This window comes from Heptranchias perlo, chromosome 27, assembly GCF_035084215.1.
Source record: "Heptranchias perlo isolate sHepPer1 chromosome 27, sHepPer1.hap1, whole genome shotgun sequence".
NCBI lineage: Eukaryota > Metazoa > Chordata > Chondrichthyes > Hexanchiformes > Hexanchidae > Heptranchias > Heptranchias perlo.
This window is the reverse complement of record NC_090351.1, coordinates 29,951,040-29,975,901: the sequence shown is the minus strand read 5'-3', so window position 1 is coordinate 29,975,901 and position 24,862 is coordinate 29,951,040. Positions and strand designations below refer to the sequence as shown.

Genomic DNA, 24,862 nt, shown 5'->3' with positions numbered 1-24,862 from the left:
TTTATACATTCATTCATTCTTACTCATTCATTCATTCTTATTCATTCATTCATTCATTCTTATTGATTCATTCTTATTCATTCATTCATTCATTCAATCATTCATTCATATTTTTATTCTTTCTTTCTTTAGAGGGTAGAGAGGAATGGAGTTTGAGGTGGATAGGCAGCAAGAAGCCTCACCCCCAATTTTGCCATTTTCTGTTGCTGTGCCACTGATTTTGGGTAGGATCATGGATGAAAATCCAGCCCAGAAACAAGAGATTGGCAATGTACCCATACTGATTGTAACTGACTAACTGCACCAATTAGCTTAGGGACAGCTAGTCTAAAAGTGAATTGTTGCCTGGAACAGCAGTAAAGGAGCATTTTATTATCTTCAATGAGGAGTGGTAGGGAATTTATGAAAATTACTGTGAAAATTGTATCCTTTTCACTCATGACATTCATGTAAAATAAAGCAGTTTGTTGGTTGACAATCATGCCTTATCTTGCCACAATACTTTTCAGTCTGCCTTCTGCAAAGACAGGAGAAGGTACATTGCAGCTCACGGTAGATTCAGTTGGCTGAATTCTCGCTGGCTAGAAGCCACACCCACCAACTTCCCACCTGCTCCAAGCAGGAAAATTGCCAGCGGTTAAAATTGCCTTATCCTCGTTCTATCTCTGGCAGGTGACAATCTAACTAAAACCGAAGGTTTCCGGTTGGAAGCCTGCTGACAATTAAACACCCCCCAATATTTGTGTCCCAAACACTTAATCAATCCACTATATGAATGACTGGGATCGTTTTTTTGTTGTGGAAACTGGATTAAAGTTTGTAGAAATCAGGATACCAAAACCCAGATGAGTCCAGTTTTCCTTCCTGTGTCCAAATCAAAAACATTTTCCCTGTGAAATGCAGGAATCCCAGTAGATATCAGAGTGCTGTGATTTGAGTTTGTGTATAGGATTGAAATAAATGCTTCTGCCTTGAACTGTTATATCAGAAGTGAATTCAGCAGATGAATTCTTTTTAACTGAAATTATTATATTTCATTTATAAACAAAACACAAAGTAAACTGTTATCTGCATGAATTGATGATTTTATTTTGCTGTTTTATCTGCATCTATTATCTTCACTTGAGACAAATTGGACACGTTACATTAATGGTCTTTATCCATGAAGTGGTGACATTTCAGTGATTAAACTGAAGGACAGTTACAGCTTCCTCGGTATCCAATGAAGATTAATGGCAGGCTGGAAAAATAAAGAGTATCTTAATGTTCTCTTATTAAGAATAGTATTTTAATATCACATCAGTGGCATAAAAAACAACTTATGTATTGTGTCTACTTTTTAATTTTAAATTATTTTGTTTTTTGCTCTCCTCCCTCAACATCACATCTTCATCATCGAACAAGACTGACCAGAAACTCTCTCACAGACTTCCCCCAATTCCACTTCACAACCAGTTTCTGGAACATGTGCAAAAGCAGCTTGGGCTGAAATAAAAGTCAGTAACCCTGTATTATGAACATGTGCTAATTTTGTCACTGCAGAAATCTATGAAACCACAGCACTGCAGTGTGAAGCCTCTCCACCAACTGCAGGAGCATTCCATCCATTTCAACCCAACTGAAGCTAGGAAAACTAATCTATAAATCAGTGGCATGAGCACAATGTGCTGCTACATTGTCAGGATTTGTTGAAATTGTACACCCAGGAAACTGCATTTTGTGTAATTTAACCTGTGCTGTATTCTTTTAGGGCTTCTAATGAAGACTACACTGGTATTTTACACAACCTGAACATTACTGTTTACACAAGATGTCCGCTTTGATTTGCTACTTAGGTTAGTAAGCATACCTACCTTCTGGTTTCTCATTAAGCCCAGTTGCAACAGGCACAGGAAGTATCAAAGACTAATCCATTGGGGCATTGTTTCAGGTAAGTCTTTCCATTGTAACATTGATAAAACTTGTTCTTATCTTTTGGATCAGGGTAGGAACCGTTAGATTTGCCAGCGCAGAACCCACTGCCACCACTGCCTCCACCACCACCACCACCACCACCACTAGGGGCATCAGTGGGAGGAACAGCTGGTCGCAGTGTTGTTTTGGATGGAACACAAGCTGGAAGGAAATAAAATTCATCAATTTATTGTTTGATTAAAAATTGATATAAACTGAAGTTAAGGATTGCAAATTAAAGGGATGTTGCTGCATTAAAAATCTTCAACTGGAATTCAATTCCTCACGTCATCATGAACAAACTGCTCTGGAAATTCAGTTCAATAAGGGCCACTGAGGAAAACTTGTCATATAGCAGATTCTGTGCCAGGAGTGTCTTTGTTGTGTTGCAATATTTGATCACAAATTTATCACAATATATTGTACCTTTTCAATGACACAATGCTACATTGCATATCTTCAATGTTTTAATACCATTACAGACTGGATGCAACATCCAGCATGGTTTTATCACCTATGCAGTTGAGATATATACATGTTTCAGTATTTTACTGCATTCTTCCTCCTGTTTTAGGAATTTAATGCTCAAAGTCACTCAGCAATATTCTATTAGTCAGGTTTTTGCAAAGCTCGAAATGTTGAATTTGAAATACAATTAGGTACAACAAACAATTCCTGAATAATTTTAAGTGTCGATGGTAGTCATGATGTGGAGATGCCGGTGATGGACTGGGGTTGACAATTGTAAACAATTTTACAACACCAAGTTATAGTCCAGCAATTTTATTTTAAATTCACAAGCTTTCGGAGGCTTCCCCCTTCGTCAGGTGAACGATGTGAAATGAAGTCCTCGAAATGAAATCGCATTTATAATTCACAGAACAATGCTTGGTGAGTACAGACAGTTTTTTCAACTGCCCGTTGCCAAGGCAATCAGTGTGCAGACAGACAGGTGTTACCTATCGTATCAGGCAACGGAACCCTGTGTGAGAACCTCTCTGGATACATCGAGGGCATCCTGAAACCCATCGTACAGGGAACCCCCAGCTTCTGTCGCGAAACTACAGACTTCCTACAAAAACTCAGTACCCACGGACCAGTTGAACCAGGAACACTTCTCACCACGATGGACGTCTCGGCACTCTACACCAGTATCCCCCACGATGACGGCATCGCTGTGACAGCATCAATACTCAACACCAACAACAGCCAATCTCCAGACGCCATCCTACAACTCATCCGTTTCATCCTGGATCACAATGTCTTCACCTTCGATAACCAGTTCTTTACCCAAACACACGGAACAGCCATGGGGACCAAATTCGCACCCCAATACGCCAACATTTTCATGCACAAGTTCGAGCAGGACTTCTTCACTGCACAAGACCTCCAACCAACACTATACACCAGATACATCGACGATATTTTCTTTCTATGGACCCACGGCAAGGAATCACTAAAGAGACTACACGATAACATCAACAAGTTCCATCCCACCATCAAGCTCACCATGGACTACTCCTCAGAATCAGTTTCTTTCTTGGACACACGAATCTCCATCAAAGACGGGCACCTCAGCACCTCACTCTACCGCAAGCCCACGGACAACCTCACGATGCTCCGCTTTTCCAGCTTCCACCCTAACCACGTCAAAGAGGCCATCCCCTATGGACAGGCCCTGCGAATACACAGGGTCTGCTCAGACGAGGAGGAACGCGATGGACACCTACAGACGCTGAAAGACGCCCTAGTAAGAACGGGATATGACGCTCGACTCATCGATCGACAGTTCCGACGGGCCACAGCAAAAAATCGCATAGACCTCCTCAGGAGACTAACACGGGATGCAACCAACAGAGTACCCTTTGTCGTCCAGTACTTCCCCGGAGCGGAGAAACTACGCCATGTTCTCCGCAGCCTTCAACATGTCATCAATGAGGACAAACACCTCGCTATGGCCATCCCCACACCTCCACTACTCGCCTTTAAACAGCCACCCAACCTCAAACAGACCATCGTTCGCAGCAAATTACCTAGCTTTCAAGAGAACAGCGTCCACGACACCACACAACCCTGCCACGGTAACCTCTGCAAGACATGCCAGATCATCGACACAGATACCACCATCACACGAGAGGACACCACCCACCAGGTGCATGGTTCATACTCCTGTGACTCGGCCAACGTTGTCTACCTCATACGTTGCAGGAAAGGATGCCCCAGAGCATGGTACATTGGCGAGACCATGCAGACGCTGCGACAACGGATGAACGGACACCGCGCAACAATCGCCAAACAGGAGGGTTCCCTCCCAGTCGGGGAACACTTCAGCAGTCATGGACATTCAGCCACCGACCTTCGGGTAAGCGTTCTCCAAGGCGACCTTCGAGACACACGACAACGCAAAATCGTCGAGCAGAAATTGATAGCCAAGTTCCGCACCCATGAGGACGGCCTCAACCGGGATCTTGGGTTCATGTCACGCTACACGTTACCCCACCAGCGAACAAATGTTATCTGTTTTTAATATAACGGGTCAGTTGCTGTCTTTTCTATGTTTCTACCTCTCTATCTCTGTTTTTTTTTGTGTTTGTTGTTTTTTTTTTGGTGATTTGTATATTCTGTGAGACCTGGCAGGTAACACCTGTCTGTCTGCACACTGATTGCCTTGGCAACGGGCAGTTGAAAAAACTGTCTGTACTCACCAAGCATTGTTCTGTGAATTATAAATGCGATTTCATTTCGAGGACTTCATTTCACATCGTTCACCTGACGAAGGGGGAAGCCTCCGAAAGCTTGTGAATTTAAAATAAAATTGCTGGACTATAACTTGGTGTTGTAAAATTGTTTACAATTGAATAATTTTAGTCAATAATGGCTATAAGAACATAAGAAATAGGAGCAGGAGTAGGCCAATCGGCCCCTCGAGCCTGCTCCGCCATTCAATAAGATCAAGGCTGATCGGATCCTAACCTCAAATCTAAATTCATGTCCAATTTCCTGCCCGCTCCCCGTAACCCCTAATTCCCTTTACTTCTAGGAAACTGTCCATTTCTGTTTTAAATTTATTTAATGATGTAACTTCCACAGCTTCCTGGGGCAGCAAATTCCACAGACCTACTACCCTCTGAGTGAAGAAGTTTCTCCTCATCTCAGTTTTGAAAGAGCAGCCCCTTATTCTAAGATTATGCCCCCTCGTTCTAGTTTCACCCATCCTTGGGAACATCTTTACCGCATCCACCCGATCAAGCCCCTTCACAATCTTATATGTTTCAATAAGATCGCCTCTCATTCTTCTGAACTCCAATGAGTAGAGTCCCAATCCACTCAACCTCTCCTCATATGTCCGCCCCCTCATCCCCGGGATTAACCGAGTGAACCTTCTTTGTACTGCCTCGAGAGTAAGTATGTCTTTTCTTAAGTATGGACACCAAAACTGTATGCAGTATTCCAGCTGCGGTCTCACCAATACCTCCCTGTTTTTATATTCTATCCCCCTAGCAATAAAAGCCAACATTCCGTTGGCCTTCTTGATCACCAGCTGCACCTGCATACTAACTTTTGGATTTTCTTGCACTCGGACCCCCAGATCCCTTTGTACTGCAGTACTTTCCAGTTTCTCGCCATTAAGATAATAACTTGCTCTCTGATTTTTCCTGCCAAAGTGCATAACCTCACATTTTCCAATATTGTATTGCATCTGCCAAATCTCTGCCCACTCACCCAGCCTGTCTATATTCCCCTGTAGGTTTTTTATGTCCTCCTCACTCTCCACTTTCCCTCCCATCTTTGTATCATCTGCAAACTTTGATATGTTACACTCGGTCCCCTCCTCCAAATCGTTAATATAGATTGTAAAGAGTTGGGGACCCAGCACCGACCCCTGCGGAACACCACTGGCTACTGGTTGCCAGTCCGAGAATGAACCATTTATCCCAACTCTCTGCTTCCTGTTAGATAACCAATCCTCCACCCATGCCAGAATATTACCCCCAATCCAGTGATTCTTTATCTTGAGCAATAATCCTTTATGTGGCACCTTGTCGAATGCCTTCTGGAAGTCTAAATACACTACGTCCACTGGTTACCCTTTATCCACCCTGTACGTTATGTCCTCAAAGAACTCAAGCAAATTTGTAAGACATGACTTCCCCTTCGTAAATCCATGCTGACTTTGTCCTATTAAATTATGTTTATCCAAATGTTCCGCTACTGTCTCCTTAATAATAGACTCCAAAATTTTACCCACCACAGATGTTAGGCTAACTGGCCTATAATTTCCAGCCTTCTGCCTACTACCCTTTTTAAATAAGGGTGTTACATTAGCAGTTTTCCAATCTGCCGGGACCTTTGCCGAGTCCAGAGAATTTTGGAAAATTATTACCAAAGCATCCACAATCCCTACTGCCACTTCCCTCAAGACCCTAGGATATAAGCCATCAGGTCCAGGGGATTTATCCGCCTTGAGTCCCATTATTTTACTGAGTACCATCTCCTGAGTGATTTTAATCGTATTTAGCTCCTCCCCCCCACCCCCCAGAGCCCCCTGTTTGTCCAGTGTTGGGATATTCTTTGTGTCCTCTACTGTAAAGACTGAAACAAAATATTTGTTCAGCATTTTTGCAATCTCCATGTTTCCCACCATTAATTTCCCGGTCTCATCCTAAGGGACCTACGTTTGCCTTAGCCACCCTTTTTCTTTTTATATAACTGTAGAAACTCTTGCTATCTGTTTTTATACTTTTTGCTAATTTATTTTCATAATCTATCTTCCCTTTCTTAATCAATCCTTTAGTTACTTTTTGCTGTCTTTTGAAGACTTCCCAATCTTCTATCCTCCCACTAAGTTTGGCTACCTTATATGTCCTTGTTTTTAGTCGGATACTATCCTTAATTTCTTTACTTAGCCACGGATGGCTGTCATTTCTTTTACACCCTTTTTTCCTCAGTGGAATATATATTTTTTGAAAGTTGTAAAATAACTCCTTGAATGAACACTACTGCTCATGTACCGTCTTACCCTTTAATCTATTTTCCCAGTCCACTTTAATCCATTCCGCTCTCATACCATCATAGTCTCCTTTATTCAAGCTCAGTACACTTATTTGAGAACCAACCTTCTCACCCTCTAATTGGATATGGAATGTAACCATGTTATGGTCACTCATTCCAAGGGGATCCTTAACTAGGACATTATTAATTAATCCTGGCTCATTACACAGGACCAGGTCCAAGGTTGCTTGCCCCCTTGTAGGATCAGTTACATACTGCTCAAGAAATCCATCCCGAATACACTCAATAAACTCTTCCTCAAGGATGCCCTGCCAAATTTGATTTGTCCAGTTAATATGATAGTTAAAATCCCCCATAATTATAGCTGTTCCCTTATTACATGCCCTGACTATTTCCTGATTAATATTTCTTCCAGCAGAGTTGCAACTATTAGGAGGCCTACATGCTACGCCCACTAGTGTTTTTTTCCCCTTATTATTCCTTATCTCTACCCAAACTGTTTCATTATCCTGATCCTTAGTCCCTGTATTACAGTGATTCGTTCCTTTATTAACATAGCCACCCCAGCTCCCCTTACGAATGCTACGTGCATTCAGATAAAGAACTTTCAAATATGTTTTGTGACACTTAGTTCCTGCTTTTTCCTTTTTTAACACTTTACCTTTTACTCCATACCTTCTGTCCCTTCCTGACATGCTTTCCTCTGTCTCCCTGCTCAGTTTCGCAATCCCCTGCCACAGCTTTGATGCTGGGTTAATCGCCTTAAGCCTTCTAGATTTTATTTTATCTGTCATGTCTAAAGTACACTTTCTTTCTGCTGCTCGACGCTTTTCCCTTTCACTTGTTCTTGAACAACTGTTTGTACTATTTGTATTGTAGATTTCCCCTGGGTCTTCCCCTCTCTTGCTGCTCTCAATTTTATTCCCTTCTGACTCCCCGCTCAGATTCCCATCCCCCTGCCACTCTAGTTTAAACCTTCCCCAACAGCACTAGCAAATACCCCTGCGAGGACATTGGTCCCGGTCCTGCTCGGGTGTAACCCGTCACGCTTGTACAGGTCCCACCTTCCCCAATGTCCCAGGAATCTAAATCCCTCCCTCCTACACCATCCCTGCAGCCACGCATTCATCCTGTCTATTCTCCTGTTCCTATACTCACTAGCACGTGGCACCGGTAGTAATCCTGAGATCACTACCTTTGAAGTCCTGCTTTTTAATTTATCTCCTAACTCCTTAAATTCGCCTTGCAGGACCTCATCCCTTTTTTTACCTATGTCGTTGGTACCAATATGGACCAGGACTAATGGCTGTTCACCCTCCCCCTCCAGAATGCCCTGCAGCCGCTCCGTGACATCCTTGACCCTAGCACCAGGGAGGCAACAAACCATCCTGGAGTCACGTTTGCGGCCGCAGAAATGCCTATCTGTTCCCCTTACAATTGAATCCCCGATCACTATAGCAGTGCCACTCTTCTTCCTCCCCTCCTGTGCAGCAGAGCCACCCGTGGTGCCCCGAACCTGGCTCTTGTTGCATTCCCCTGATAAGCCATCTCCCCCAACAGTGTCTAAAGCAGAATATCTGTTTGAGAGGGAGATGGCCGCAGGGGACTCCTGCTCTACCTGCCTAGTCCTTTTACTCTGCCTGGCGGTCACCCATTTCCTTTCTGGAATTTTGTTTGATGACTTTGTGCTAAACAACAAGTAATCAGCTCCAATTATAAAGAATCCTGACATTTACCTGCAGAAATTCCAAGCCCGGTGTGCAGTTTGTTAATGAGAGGATAAGGTCCCTCATTGCAGAAATCACCAGTGAAATCATCCAGAGCAAGATCCCACACTGCAGCTCCTCCATAGTTGTTTTGTTTCAGCCAATCGATCTGGAAGACATTGTGCACAAATTTATTTCACAAATCCTTGTTTGCAAGCAATTTTTACTCCACAAATAAAACTAAGATCCACAAAGCACCACAGCTGAATATAAAAACATCCTTCTAAACTTGTGGAAATGCCCAAAGGTCCACTGTTACCTCCGTGTCAATACTGCTTCATTCAAATGTTGTAATGGACGAGGGGACAGGGAAATATTTTCTGTAATGACTATAAAAGCAAATATTCCAAATATCATTGATATTGCTGTATTAGTACCTCTGAAGAGAGCCATTTCAGAAACTGGTCTTTACTTCTGTCATTGATTGTATTTTGGGTACAAAGAGGTGATTTGGCAGAAATATGAACTTCTCCCAATATCTTTGTGTAAGGGACAAAATCAGAAATAAAAGCTGTGGTAAAAACACTTCAAAAAAGACATCTCATCCAGCTTAAAATAAAAGCCACTCAATTAGTTAATTCAGCAGGCATTTGGTGCATGAATGAACTGTTTTCATTCTGTCATCTCAATGGCAGTTTTCTGTAACCTAACTTGAGGCTCAGAATGTAAGAACAATGTTGGATACTTTTTACAAAAATGCAGAAGCCTTGTCACCACAGAATGCTCCAAGCATTCTATGTGTAATGGTGTGACGACAGGGAATGTGTGTTCCAGTTATTCATTTGATCAACATAACATGATTCTAATGTTTATTGTCACAAGCTAGTTGCCTTTTACAATAAATAATGCATCAAAGCAACAAATAAAAAATGTAGCACATCAGAATTTATGGAAGATACCTTAATTCCATAGCTTTGCAGATTGTCATATCCAACCCATTCAGGTCCTTTATAGGCATAGGGAACCTTCTGTGGAGCATCCCATTTCACGGTGGCACCTTTCAAAAATGTGCAGATCTGTCAGAAGAGGGAGACATTAGGGTACAAGCCATTATGGTCACAAATTATCAATGGTTTGTAGTGCTCCATTGGTATGTTAACAACATTTTTCACATCATTTGTGGATTGTTCGTTTTATTCAGCTATCATTTTCTTTCAAATACAATCCTGAAACATGAAGCACTGTTCTTTTCGATTGCTGCTTAAAACTATTTTCATTCATATTCTGAATATGGTAATAGCAAATGCTCAGAAATGTCCTCAGATTTTCATAAGTGGCACTACTTTTTATTAAACTTGATTCCTCAAGTTCCCAATCTGAGGCATTGGAGGAGCCAAGGAGGCACCTGGATTTTACTCACAGGTGTGGTAAAGAGACTGGCTGAAGAGGTGGCATCAGCACCAGCTTCCTTACCCATTCCGTCAGTGAGGAATTAGTGCAAGAAGTTGGGATACAAACCGGTAAGGATTAACTGTAATCATTGTAAATAAAACCCTGGATGTTCCTGTTTGGGGGTGGGGGGAATATTTTCTGGGACTGACAACAATGGCCAGAGTGAGATAGTCAAATACCTTCCAATGATGGAGGGGGTACATCAGAGTTTGAAGACACATGTTTGAGCCCCTGTTCCTTCGGCACCTAAGCTGAGCCATGCTATGCATTGTGGTGTATACAGAAGCAGTAGCATTTCATGCTTCGGAGAGATAATCTGATGAGGGTATCTTTGCCAAGTATATCAAAATGCACTGCCAATATTTTAAATAGGGCCATTGCAGATTCTTCCATTACTTAAACAGCACAAAGGTATCACAGGCTTTTAAGATACATTAATCTATGTTACTTAATCAACCTCAGGAGGTTCCTATAATTGCAATAATGCTGATGTTCTTACAGTAAATATACAGAGGTTTATTTTGGTTGAAGATATTAAAGAATAAAGAAACTGCATCAGTATCAATACCTCATAATAGGCCAAAAATCCAGCCTGTCTGGTGTACGGTCCAGCTGGTCCAGCACCTCCTGCTGGTGCTCCAATCCCAGTGTTGGATGAGCTCAGTCTGAAGGTATGGCCATATGTAGGCATTCCAACATTCAGTTTCTCTTCTGGAGCTCCCAGTTGTTTCCAATATTTCATTGCATAGTTCTACAGAGAAAGCATTCACATTCATGTTCATGCCAGAAGGACTTTGTAAAACATCTGGTAAAACGTAATTACCTTTTTGTAAATGGAAATAATAACTATTATAGGATTCAGTTTTCATGAACACTTACCACATTAAAGTACAGGTTAGTCGTGCCTTGGGAATTTGGGAGAGGATAAAGAGGGCTATTTTCTCCAGTGACATGACTCCAGGGACCAAAGAAATCATACGTCATCACATTGAGAAGGTCCACGACTCTATGAGAAAAGATTTGAGTTACACTGATATCTTGTTTACTAAAATGATTGTTAATCACCTGTATGATTACGCAAAGGAGCTCAGACACCTGAAACTAAAGGAAAAAACAAGGAAAGAACTTGCAATTAAATAGTGCCTTTCACGGCCTCAGTACATCCCAAAGCGCTTCACAGTTGATGAGTTACTTATGAAGTGTGGCAGCGGTTGTAATGAGATAAATGACCAATTAAACTGATTTAGTGATGTTGGCTGAGGGGTTAACGGTGGCCAGAACACTGGGAGAACTCTTCCTCGAATAGTTCCATGGGACTTTTTAAATCCATGTGAGAGAGCAGAAGGGGCCTCAGTTTAACATCTCACGTGAAAGACGGCAGTGCGGTGCTCCCTCAGTACTGCACTGGATGTCAGCTGAGATTATGCGCTCAAGTCTTCGAGTGGGGCTTGAACTTACAACCACCTAACTCAGAGGATGTGCTACCACTGAGCCACAGCTGAGAAACTATTTTTCTATAGTTTGTAACAAATTTGGGGCCGATTTTTTAAGCCTGCCACCCAATTTAGGCTGGAAAATGGGATGGTAGGCAAATGAAAAGTCTGAAGCCTACCTGACTCGATTTTTGAGCAGGCCTCCTACCTGAAACAAGCAGGAGCCTTATTTAGATTCTTAAATTGGGGTCATACCGCCGTTTTAGAACCCTGATGCAATTGTCATGGACCAATGGGAGGGGCCTTTTACACTAGGGAGCAACCTCATGACTCTTTTCTGCACTGCCCCCATTGCTGGAATGTCTCCTGTGTGACACGGTGACCAGAGCTGGATATAGTACTCAAGGTACGGTCTGCCCAGAGCACTGTACAACTTGATCTGTGCCATATCTTTTTTAGATCATGGCCCAACAGCTCAGACCAGAATGGGATCTCAAAGAGAATACAATATCAAAGAACTAGAGACTGTAAGATGATTGAAAAGGGAATCTTAATGTGGGGACAATTGCGACGTCATTTAGACATACCTTTAAATCCATTATTATAGTGCTTTCAAACCATAAAATAATTTCCTTATTATCAAAACCTGTTATTCATGTGTCAGGATTATTCCTAATAACCTTTTCCATTCTTCGTTCAGTGTAATTGCAGTTCTGTTTTTAACAGCCATCAACATCATTTTTGCTTTACTGAGAATATAAGGTGACATTCCTCCTGTCAATGATATGAACAAAAAGGCCACTTTGAATTCAAAACAGGAAATCACATTCTGTACTAAAATTATTGACAGAAGGAATGTCAATACAATGTGATATGTTTAAAAAACCTGAGATGCAAAAATAAATAATAAAGTGATAAATTAATTTTAGTATAGATAGAAAAAATTGAGTAGCTCAGATGGAATTTATTTACGAACTGCTATAATGTCCTGGAAGCACTTAAGCTTCACTCTTGTGGTTTATAACATGAATTGAGCCATTCAACAGAACAACACTCAGAATATCAGCCTTGTCTCAGTGGTTGCACACGTGTTAGAAGGTTATGGGTTCAAGCCCTACTCCAGAGGCTTCAGTATGTAATCTTGGATGACACTACAGTGCAAGTGTGAAGGAGTGTTGCACTGTTAGAGGTGGTGGCCTTCAGATGAGATGTTATGCCAATGTTTGCCCTCTCAGATGGATATAAAATATCTCATGACAATAGAGATGGAACCTGGGACTTTCCAGGTCTGTATGGCTCAGCTGCTAACTAGTTAAACTTGCTGAACTATCAAGGAAGCATGACAAATTGATTTCGCCACATAGAAAGTCCTGTAGGACTGAAGTGGATACTCACTTTCCAAGCTGAGGAACCTCATAGCCAGAATCAATGTTATTCTTCCCACCGGCAACGGCAAGTGAGAGCAACAGTCTTGGTCTTCCAGAACTTTTCCCCTCGGCTTCGAAGGCTGCCATCGTTTCCTGAAAGTTGAAAGTGAATAAAGTTTCTCTTAGCAACTGATCCACTCAAATGGAGGCTTTCAAATACTGACTAAAGAATTTTTAGGCTTTATAAAATGTATCCATTGGCCAACTGTAGCACAATAATATGTCTAATACAAGGGTATAGCCAGATGTAGAACCAGGCTGAAGTGGAGCCTAGATGGATAGCAGTTATTACACAGCATCTGAACAAACATTTTTATCACAGTGTTTAATGAAACTGCTATTAAACTAATTTGCTCAGTAAATTCATAAATTTCTTGTATGAACATTCCATTTTCATATTTCAAGAATTCTTCAAAACTGTTTTTTAGATCTGTCCTTGGTGAGGACCTTGAGAGGAGTTTTAAAGTGATGGAAAGGAACAAATTGCAGATTAGTAAAAGAGTGACACCATATCAATGGAAGGAAGACAGACAGACACTCAGAAACAAAAGCAGTTGGAGGGAGTAATCACCAGCTGAAGCCTGAAAACCAACTGTTGAACAAGTGAGAACCAGAAAGAATGAAAAAAAAGACCAGACTGAGCCAGCATCAACTGAAAAACAAAAGAACTAAAAGTTGGAACAAGAGATCAGTCAAAATGGATAAGAAGCAGCCAACATAGAAAGACTGTTAATCTGTGGGTGTCGAATATTGTCTTTCAGAAGTTAGCACAGATAGTCTCTGGGACTGTGCTAATATTTGCAGCGGCGCCTCCACACAGGAAGAGTTTGAAAGTTGTTTTACTTTAGCTAGTAAGGATCTTATTAAATGAATTTGGTCCTACCTGTGCCAACGTAGTGTAAAGCTTCTTGTCTATTGGGGGACTTCCTCTTGACCCGGGATACTCCCAGTCTATGTCCAAACCATCAAACCCATAACCGCGCAGGAAGCTAATCACAGACTTTATGAACGTTTGGCGATTTGCTGCTGTGGAAACCATGGCACTGAACCTGGAGCAGAGTAAAATGTGAAACAAAAATCATCAGAAAAGATGTATTTTGGTTTTATTAATTTCAGCCTGTATCTTTGAGAGCTTCAACTTTTAAAATTTCAAAATATAACCGGAAACCAACAATAATTTACATTAATATAACTGATATATGTTGCATTGTTGCTGCTCTTGATAATCAATTCTTTCAATCTTCACTGGGAGTATTAATTGGAAATTATTCTTTCTGAAAATGAGGCGATCTCTCCTTTCAGATAGATATCAGCCCATAAATATTGTTTCAATTACATTTTACAGGTCGCTCAGCTTAGTCACAGTACACTCATTAAAACAAATATTATGAGTTAATCTCATATATTTATCCAAAACTACAGGGTTATCATTTCCAAAATATCTGTTTGGCACCAGTTCATTCTACATCACGAGCAATTTGAAAAGAGACACTTTTCACCCAATACCCAAATAAAACATTTCCATCTTACTTCTGAGTTCCAAAGTTCCAACCTCCGACGGACAGAAGGGTCTTAAGGTTTCCATTTCTGTTGTAAAATTGAACAAAGTGTGCTTTCAGAATAATTAACATAAGCAAATGCATTTTATAACATAGGAACAGGAGTAGGCCAATTAGCCCCTCGAGCCCATTCCACCGTTCAATGAGATCATTGCTGATCTATGACCTAACTCCATTTACTCGCCTCAGCCCCATATCCCTTAATACCTTTAGTTAACAAAAATCTATCAATCTCAGATTTAAAATTAACAATTGAGCTATCATCAACTGCTGTTTGCGGAAGGGAGTTCCAAACTTCTACCACCCTGTGCGTGTAGAAGTGTTTCCTAACTTCACTCCTGAAAGTCCTGGCTCTAATTTTTAGGCTATGTCCCCTAATCCTGGACACCTCAACCATGAGAACTAAGTTCCCCTTAATATCTTAAAACTTCGATTGAATCACCTCTTAATCTTCTAAATTCCAGGGAATACGACCCCAGTTTGTGTAATCTCGCCTCGTAATTTAACCCTTGGAGTTGTAGAAATGCATAAAGAGATACTTGACCATATTAATGTAGAAATGCATGATGGATATTTGACCATGTTAACTCTTTGGCTCACATAATGGGGTAGCTACAGCACACACACACACAGAAAGACACAATTGTGTAATTACGTTTAAGCCTTGGTATGTTGATAATTAAGTTGGCTGAGCAGGTGCTTAGTACCGTCTGGCCCCCCTAGCAGATAAGAGTATTGCTGACTATAAAATATAATGAGAATACAGTTTCTTGAGAGGCCATGTGGCCTTGAGACTGACTTCAGTCCTACTGATAACCAGCTCAGGAATGTGGGGAGTATAAGTGTGCTCAGGCCTACGAGGCCTACGTGCCAAAATAGGAATGAGCTATGGACGTCCAGAGGGGGCAGGCTCACTACTTGATTGACCAACCACCTGAACCAATAAAGAATGTACGTGTACGCCCATATTCTACGACAGGTGGGCGTACACAATTAACTGTATAAACCTAAGCTGTCTCAATGACTCGAGGAAGTTGTGCCTTCAACCATGGCTTGAGGGCGCACTTCCCTTGTCTACAAGTCAATTAAAGTAAAACTTTTCTCTTTGTGATACTGGTCTGAGTGTGTTAGTGCATTGGTATAGTGTTAAGTTTCGACAGTTTCTTGGAGGTTCCACCGAGATCGCTTGTGATCCCCGGTAAGTACGGACACATGTTGTCTGTACGAACCCAGACACACTGCGATTGATAAGTATACGCATTAACTGACGCAACTAATTCTTCTGTTTGCCTTTAGGAATTGGAAGGCGATCATAGGAAATTTGTTTTGTATAGACAAGGGGAAAAGGAACTTGTCAGATTACTCGATATTGTCAGCTGCGGTGTTGTAGTAACGGAGTAGATCTGTGATACCGGTGATTACTAGAGTGACGTTGAGGCTGCTGTATGGGACCAACAGATGGTCAGCTGCTAGTGGAAAAGAAAAAGGCGTCAGGAAAAGAGAGAGGTAACCAGGTTATGGACTTGTGTAAAAAATTTTAAGTGTGAGGTTGTAATTTGGACAAGCGCAGACTAGATGTTGCGTAATTCGGAAAAGTGTGAAATTACAAGTCTGTAGTGGCGACAAACGCAGGCTGGTGTTGATGTCGCGTTAACAATTCCCAACAGTGTGAAATTATAATTTACCTCACATAGTGTTAAGGTATATAAGATAGTTAAGATAGGCCTTGATTGTTGTGTAATCACAGATGAAGGATAAATGATTTTTAAAAAAAGGGAGGGATAATAACTGCAGAATGTGTTCTTTTGTACTGTCTCTTTAAAAAGCCTGTCCTTATTGTGAGTGTTTTCTGTTGGTGTTGTGGGCCACGCCCCCGTCTTACTGCGTCTTACGTGTTTTCCTCTTTTGTGTAATGTATCTGTTTTGTCTTGTGTTTAATTCTGAGATTGCTGAATTAAAATTGGAGTTATTGAGGTTAAGTGACCTATTAAATTCTGGTTCTTATAAAATGTGAGCATGTCAAATTCCAGACATGGGATCTTCACACACAAAAAAATTGGCATTTTGAATTTTTATCTTGTGATTGGCTGTGGTTAAAGAAGAAAGGTTCAAAAAAAAATAACGGGACAAAAGAAAAGCTATCTGGTATCACCGTGATAGGAAAAGTCGGAAAGCTGGAACAGCTCGGAGAGTTGGTTATAATCATACCCATTAAAAGTATGTGAAAAAAAATGAAATGGACAGCAAATTATAAAACTTACGAAGCAATTAGAAATTGAGGGGGACCTAAACAAAAGTTGATCACAACAATCTGGAAATACTAGACTAACTATAAACTAAAATGTACGATGGGAGATGTTATTTCCCGGTATGAATTTTTTTTTTAAAAAAGAATTTGTGAAAATTACGTTGACGTAGGCTGAGAACACTGCGTGAATCTGATATCTGGCTCCGTTGTTTTGTTTCTGAAACAGAAGTTAACCCCTTCCAAGGACACCGACATCTGTTTTCAATTCACCAAGCAACAACCTTTGCATTTATATAAAATAATTGACAAAATGAGGTTTAATTGTAAAAGAAAAGATAAAGTGCAGCTTTAAAGAATTACAAGTTACAGTTGCAGGATGATCTCTGGTTATAAATTAATTTAAGGAATCTTACAACACCAGGTTATAGTCCAGCAGTTTGATTGATATTTTTTTCACTTCTCACATTTGTGGATTGCTTTACACTATATATTTTGCACACTATTTTTGAGATTTGTTTTAATCATACTGTTTTCTCCAATGTTTCTTATTCACCAACTTGTTTGCTTACAGCTTCTTTACTTTCTTTTCAGACTCTGCTTTAGCTTTGCAAACAGCCTTTTCCCTAATCTTATCCTTCAGACGACAATTAAAATCCAATATGATCATTATCGCCGTCTTTTTTTTATTCCCTCAGGGGAGGAGGATTCAAGGATCCTCACCATGCACCCTGAAGAAAGAGGGTGTCTCCCTTCACAATTCACAAAAATCATTGTTTTTATCAAGAGACAATAAAACTGTTTAAAACTGTTTAAACAGCACCTGCTCTTTCCACCTTCAGAATGCTGTGACTACAAAGGTATCAGACCAACATCTTAAAAAAAACTAGTGCAGTCCAAACTCTTAACTTCAGCAATACGGAAATAAGGGTTAGTTATTTCTTGCTTGTAAAAAACCTTAAGGGGTAGGGGAAGAATCGATCACAATAGCACAAAAATGCTTCGAAGATCAAATTAATTTATGATGTTGAGACGCCGGTGATGGACTGGGGTTGACAAATGTAAGGAATCTTACAACACCAGGTTATAGTCCAACAGTTTTATCTATGATTAAAACAAGTTGGTTAATAAGAAACATTGGAGAAAACACTATGATTAAAACAAATCTCAAAAATAGTGTGCAAAATATATAGTGTAAAGCAATCCACTAATGTGAGAAGTGAAAAAAATATCAGTCAAACCTGTGTGAGGAGAAAATTTGAAGCCAAAATCAATTTGCTGAGTGTCTGGCGGGGTGGGGTGGAATATGGAAACTTAATCTCAGAGGGAGAAGTATCAAATTACTGCTACCACGAGAGACAGTTAATGTTAACCCCTTCCATCCCAAGAAGCCAGACTGTCGTGCCAAGAGCAGTTCAAACAGATAGAAATGACGCAGTCGGTTGAGAACTGTCTGAGGCTTGCCCAGAACACAAGTGAACATGAGGTAACAATTGGTATAGGTTATGCTATTAAAATTGACCCAATTACTCGGAAATGCCAAAGGCTACAATTGACTGAGATATAAGTTTCCACACAGACAATGCTACAGTAAAAAACAATTGATAAGAAAGGAATGTAAAACAAATCGTATGAAGAGAAAGCATAGATTGGACAATTAGAAGTCCATTACTTGAGCTGTGTACTGACACAGGGAAATGTGGAGACGTAAAAGATCTGTGATAAGTGATATAGCAACTGCCTTTAATACGGGTGCCTCAGTTGTTAACACCATTGATTTGGCAACGTTAGATCAAAAGGGTCAGAGATATAGGGTCTCGCATTAAATATATATTAAAAAAAATAAATGAAAATACAGATAAGGAATTGTCTGAGGATCAAATGCTGACCATACATTTGCAAAAGATAGCTACAGTGCTAGAAACACATGCCCAAACCATTAATAAATTAATAAAAGAGGAATATAATGTATCTTAGCAGGCGGCTGCTAATGACATCTGCAGTACATATGGTAACTGGATTGTGGAACAGACACGAGAGAACCTAGCCCAGATACAGGCAGGGGAAGTGCCCTTATGGATAACAAATCAATAAACTGAGGGTGAACCTGACCTGTGGGCATGTTGGAGATGGTACCTCCAAGCGGCTGTTAGCAAACAAGAACATCACCCCTTGCCAATTCAGGGCAATGGTGCGGGTGTACCCCACTCAAGTGGAGTGTAAACCTGACGGAGGAGGGCTCCTAGGGTTGGTACTAGTAATACTGGTGATGGCACCCGAAACCCAGGGACGAGAGGTGTAACAAGTACAGAATATTGGGGTAGTGAAGGACGGAATGCACATATCCCATCACAATATGTTACCATATGCTGTAAAAAAAAATTAAAGGGAATTTGGCTGGAACAAAATTAGAGGGATATGTTACTAGACATTCTGTCACTGTATGTCCACACAGTATTGGACACAGCCCAGAAGCACAGTGTGGGTTTAACAATACCGGTACCAATCAGGATATTAACTGTACCATGGAGGCCCTAGAGGCGGATCTAAAACCCACTCAAGTGGCATATGCCGGAAAGGGCGAATACTGTGTTACAACTAATTTGAAAACGTTTAAATATGCCAATCTAACTTGTGATATTTTAAGTCCAGAGTTCTGCTCCATTCCTGAAGTCCCGGTTCGGATTGGACCCGAGGAACTGGTAGAGATACACCGGCATAACCTCACCACCTTACAAGTTTCTGAGGATGTCAAAAAGGACTTAAAAGGATATCAGGACACATTTGGGTATCTGACACCCCTGTTGCCTAAATACTTGAAAGCATTGCGAATGGAGATACGCCTCTCCCAGAAGGTTTATTATAACCTACAACAGGACAATAAAAACATTAAGCATGACATTGACCAAATTAAAGTCACCACTTGGTGGGATGACCTCTGGAATTGGGGACTGAATATACAAATCCATCCTCAGATTAGATTAATTTCACATGTATTAGTAGTGCAGTTTGTTGCAATATGATTCTTGATTTTCATGGCATGTAATAAATGTAAGCAGAGGATGAAGGGTTTGGCAAAGATAGTAAAACAGAGCCTGGGTGAGAACACATCTTAATGGTACCGGGAGTAGCACCCGCTGGGGTAAGGTGCATGTAAAAGAGCATCTGATAATCCTATCATCATAGTTGGATAGGATTATCAGATGCTCTGCCTCTCTTCCACCCGGACTGGTGGCCAACACGAAGGGAACCTGGTTAAGATGAGGTACAGCATCTTGCATATGTAAAATTCAGGGGATGCCTATGGTGCTTGCAAGAGGGCAACACTGAGCAGGGCATACCTATGGGCAACCATGGGTGACGGATAAAGGTTGGCTATCTTGGACTTAGCCAAGGGGATATTGTAGGGATAAAATTTGGATTAAGGGATATAAAGGGGAGGACCCCAATTCACCGGTATAAAACAGTCTGAAAGGTACCATTCAGTCTAGTTAGGCTGGAAACAAAATATAAAGCACCATGGGATATTTGACTATGTTAGCCCTTTTCAAACTAACATGGATAGGTTTAGCTGACCAAGGACATTCCCAGCTTACTTGAGAAATGTTTAGAAGGAGTCTGTTCCTGAGAAGAGATAAGAGTACAAAGGCATAATGATGAAACATGGCTGGGTTCTATTGGGACTTCTCCAGTTCAAGGGTTAGTCATATTCGTTATTATAATTCTTATAGTTTATTGCTTACTTAAATGTTGCTGTGCTATGATGTCTAATTTGGGTACAAATATATCACCCACTAATTTAATGGTACAAGTAGAGATGGGAGGAGACGAGGTGCAGGGAGAATTTGAACGGTTAACTAAGGTGGTGCTCCACTAGAATATTGTCCTTTATAAAGGATAAAAGGGGGAAATGTAGAAATGCATAAAGAGATACTTGACCATATTAATGTAGAAATGCATGATGGATATTTGACCATGTTAACTCTTTGGCTCACATAATGGGGTAGCTACAGCACACACACACAGAAAGACACAATTGTGTAATTACGTTTAAGCCTTGGTATGTTGATAATTAAGTTGGCTGAGCAGGTGCTGAGTACCGTCTGGCCCCCCTAGCAGATAAGGGTATTGCTGACTATAAAATATAATGAGAATACAGTTTCTTGAGAGGCCATGTGGCCTTGAGACTTACTTCAGTCCTACTGATAACCAGCTCAGGAATGTGGGGAGTATAAGTGTGCTCAGGCCTACGAGGCCTACGTGCCAAAATAGGAATGAGCTATGGACGTCCAGAGGGGGCAGGCTCACTACTTGATTGACCAACTACCTGAACCAATAAAGAATGTACGTGTACGCCCATATTCTACGACAGGTGGGCATACACAATTAACTGTATAAAGCTAAGCTGTCTCAATGACTCGAGGAAGTTGTGCCTTCAACCATGGCTTGAGGGCGCACTTCCCTTGTATACAAGTCAATTAAAGTAAAACTTTTCCCTTTGTGATACTGGTCTGAGTGTGTTAGTGCATTGGTATAGTGTTAAGTTTCAACAGAGTCCAGGTAAATCTAGTAAATCTACGCTGCACTCCCTCCAAGGCCAATATATCCTTCCTAAGGTGCAGCACCCAGAACTGAACACAGTACTCCAGGTGTGGTCGAACCAGGGTTTTGTATTGCTGTAGCATAACTTCTACCCCCTTGTATTCTGGTCCTCTAGATATAAAGGCCAACATTCCATTAGCCTTTTTGATTATTTTCTGTACCTGTCCATGGCATTTTAATGATTTATGTACATGAACCCCCTAAGTCTCTTTGGACCTCCGCTGTTTTGGGTTTTTCACCATTTAGAAAGTACACTGATCTATGCTTTTTACGTCCAAAGTGGATGACCTCACACTTGCCTACATTGAAATCCATTTGTCACGGTTTTGCCCATTCATTTAATCTATTAATATCTCTCTGCACTTTTATGCTTCCATCTAAACTGCTAACAATGCTGCCTATCTTTGTGTCATCAGCAAACTTGGATATGTGGCTCTCTATCCCGTCATCTAAGTTGTTAATAAATACAGTGAATAGTTGAGGCCCCAATACAGATCCCTGTGGGACACCACCAGTCACATCCTGCCAATTTGAGTACGTGCCCATTATCCCTACTCTCTGACTCCTGCCGCTCAGCCAATTTCCTACCAGGTCAATAAATCGCCCTCAATTCCATGAGCTTCAACTTTAGCTAACAGCCTCTTATGAGGGAATTTATCAAATGCCTTCTGGACGTCCATATAAACAACATCCATAGACATTCCCCTGTCCACTACTTTAGTCACCTCTTCAAAAAATTCAATCAGGTTCGTCAGGCATGACCTACCCTTTACAAATCCATGCTGGCTCTCTCTGATCAGCTGAAAATGGTCAAGGTGTTCAATCTTGATTATAGACTCAAGTCTATCCTTAATTATAGACTCTAGTGATTTCCCGATAACAGATGTTAGGCTACCTGGTCTATAAATCCACGATTTCCCTCTCTCACCTTTCTTAAATAGCGGAGTGACATCTGCAATTTTCCAATCTAAAGGAATGGTTCCTGAATCAAGAGAACTTTGGAAGATTATAGTTAAGGCATATTCTCACCTACTTCCTTTAAAACACTTCAGTAATTGCTGAAAATCATTGCTGTCCTGATCTTCCTACTGCTTTCTCCTTTTGCTCCTTACAATTTAATTGAGGAAAAGTACCTCAGCGTAGCGCACACAATAACCAACACGATGTGCCACAGGAAATAGGATGTGAGTTCATGCAGTGATGTTTCACAAGCAATAATCCAGTCTCACTTGGGTCATTATTTTACTAATGAAACATTTTCTCACAAATCTCCCTGGGCAACATTCATGGAGCTTCCAGTGAACATCACCAGCAGAGCCCTGGGAGCAGGTTTACTGGTTGTCCTCTAAGGCAGAGAGGGGTAAGTGGCAAGGGAGGAGTCTAAAATCAGGGGGACAAAATCACTAACAATTGGGGATACAATAATGGGGAGCAGCAGCTTTTTGGTGAAAATATTTATATGCACAAACATGAGTTCATCTGCGCTTTTGTAGCTGACTGAAACAATTAAATAATGCCATCTCACTCGCCCTGTGTTGGTGAACAGAGTGGGAGTTCCAGCTTTCTCCAAAACCCAGTGTCGCTGTACACATGCAGATGTCTACACACTGCACTTTGTATGGCACGCATGTCTGCACATGCATCAGTGTACACCGAATGTCAGATGCAAGTGAAACATTTAGTGCATATGGCAAGTATAATGTAGCTGCACACTCATTAAAACAGCTTCACCACACGAGAGTACCTTCACTACACGGACTGCAGCGGCTCAAGAAGGCTGCTCGCCACCACCTTCTCAAGGGCAATTAGGGATGGCCTTGCCAGCGATGCCCGCATCCCATGAATGAATAAAAAAAAACTTGTTAGTTTGATCTGCCAGCTCAAGGGTTTCGAATTCGTAAGTGAATATAGGGTGTTTTTTTTAAACATGGCATGACATGGTGATATCATGATATGCATCAGGCATTGTCAGGCCCATTGGGCATTGACTCATCGCTGCCTGTGAGATTCAAATCGGCATATCCCAATTCAACCCATATACCACCTCTCTGGCTGGGTCAGTCAAGTCACATTTACACATAAATGGGCAGAATTTTGGGATATAAAACAAAATATAACATGGATGTAAAGCATTTCAAATACATTGTTAATATTTATAGTATAAGTATACTTGTTTTTAAGGCCGTTGAATGAGTGGTAGAGAGTCACATCGTTCCATTCAATGGTTTTGATTTCATTGTTGCTCATCCCAGCAAAGGCATAGACCAAGTGTGTGCACAAGCAAGGGTCCACATTCTCCGGCTTGAATTTCCCCAGTCCTGGTCTGTACTGAGACCAGTTTGTAAAGTAACAAACCAGTCTGTAGGCAGAGCCTGTGAGTGGAGTGAAATGGAAATCAGGACAGTGCTTCTACTCATTACATTAAATAAAGAAAAGCTTGAAATGCACAAAGTCTCACCCAGTTCCAGGCACGCCAGCAAGACCACCGCTGCAATAAAGAATATAGAATAAGTTTTAGAATTAGGATCAAAATATGCTTAAAGGTTCAAGGATACACAATGATGATATTATATGAGTGGTTAGGAACCCCTAAGGATCTATCCCTGGCCCAATCCTTTTCCTCACCTTTATGCTGCCCTTTAGTGACAGCTTCCACATGTATATTGATGACAGTCGGCTCTATCTCACCACCACCTATTTTGACCCCTCCACAGCCTCTGTACTGTCATTTAACTTGTCCAACAACCAGTCTTGGATGAGCTTCAATTTTTTGCAGCTAAACGTTGGGAAGACCAAAGTCATCCTCTACAGCCCCCGTCCCCAACTTTGCCACCAATTTCCCGGCTATTGTCTCAAGCTGAACCAGACTGCTCGCAACCCCGTATCCAATCAATCTCAAGTTGAGTTTCCAACCTCATATCCTCTCCATCACAAAGACAGCCTACTTCCACCTCTGTAACATCGTCCAGCTCCAACCTTACCTCACCCCATCTTCCGCTGAAACCCTCATCCATGCCTTTGCCATTTGCAGACTCACTGGGGTGGAAATTAGCCTGGGCTATTTCAAAATTGTGCCTTGGGCCACATTTGATTTCATTAACTTCACAATTAGTTAAAAACTGAAGCAGGTAGCACCCCGAGAATTGACACACAGCTACTTTGGTTCATCTGCAAGCTTGTATCATGTTGTTATTTTGCATCACAACACAAGCATATCGATGCATGGTATCGTCACAGAGCATTTAGTGGAAGAACAGGAGGTGGATAATCCAATGGGGTTAATAGGGTTGTGTTGTTTGGATTGCCGTTGATTTTGGTCAAAAAATGCATTTGACATCATTTTATCAATGAAAAAAATCTTCAGATAAAACAGAAAAAAATCAATTTCTTTTTAATTAGACTTGAATTTGTTCTATTCGCCATTTAATTCCTGCAGCTGAACCTTTTGAAAAATTCTACAATATCAAATGTA

The 24,862-nt window shown here is 41.1% G+C and overlaps 1 protein-coding gene across 2 annotated transcripts in view; it reads right to left on the bottom strand.

Annotated features, from left to right (window-relative positions):
* Window positions 1-1,073: 1,073 nt before the first annotated feature.
* Window positions 1,074-24,862, bottom strand: part of LOC137344513 (acidic mammalian chitinase-like) — a 43,060-nt gene continuing 19,271 nt past the window's right edge. For both annotated transcript variants that reach the window (XM_068007548.1, XM_068007549.1), the window contains 11 exons: window positions 23,849-23,878; window positions 23,561-23,762; window positions 14,515-14,571; window positions 13,868-14,033; window positions 12,953-13,077; window positions 11,004-11,130; window positions 10,693-10,875; window positions 9,632-9,748; window positions 8,703-8,841; window positions 1,854-2,115; window positions 1,074-1,240 (listed from right to left, as the gene is read on the bottom strand). In XM_068007548.1, coding sequence (XP_067863649.1) covers window positions 1,868-2,115; window positions 8,703-8,841; window positions 9,632-9,748; window positions 10,693-10,875; window positions 11,004-11,130; window positions 12,953-13,077; window positions 13,868-14,033; window positions 14,515-14,571; window positions 23,561-23,762; window positions 23,849-23,878 — 1,394 coding nt within the window. In that variant the 3' untranslated portion in view covers window positions 1,074-1,240; window positions 1,854-1,867. The remainder of the gene's footprint in view (window positions 1,241-1,853; window positions 2,116-8,702; window positions 8,842-9,631; window positions 9,749-10,692; window positions 10,876-11,003; window positions 11,131-12,952; window positions 13,078-13,867; window positions 14,034-14,514; window positions 14,572-23,560; window positions 23,763-23,848; window positions 23,879-24,862) is intronic.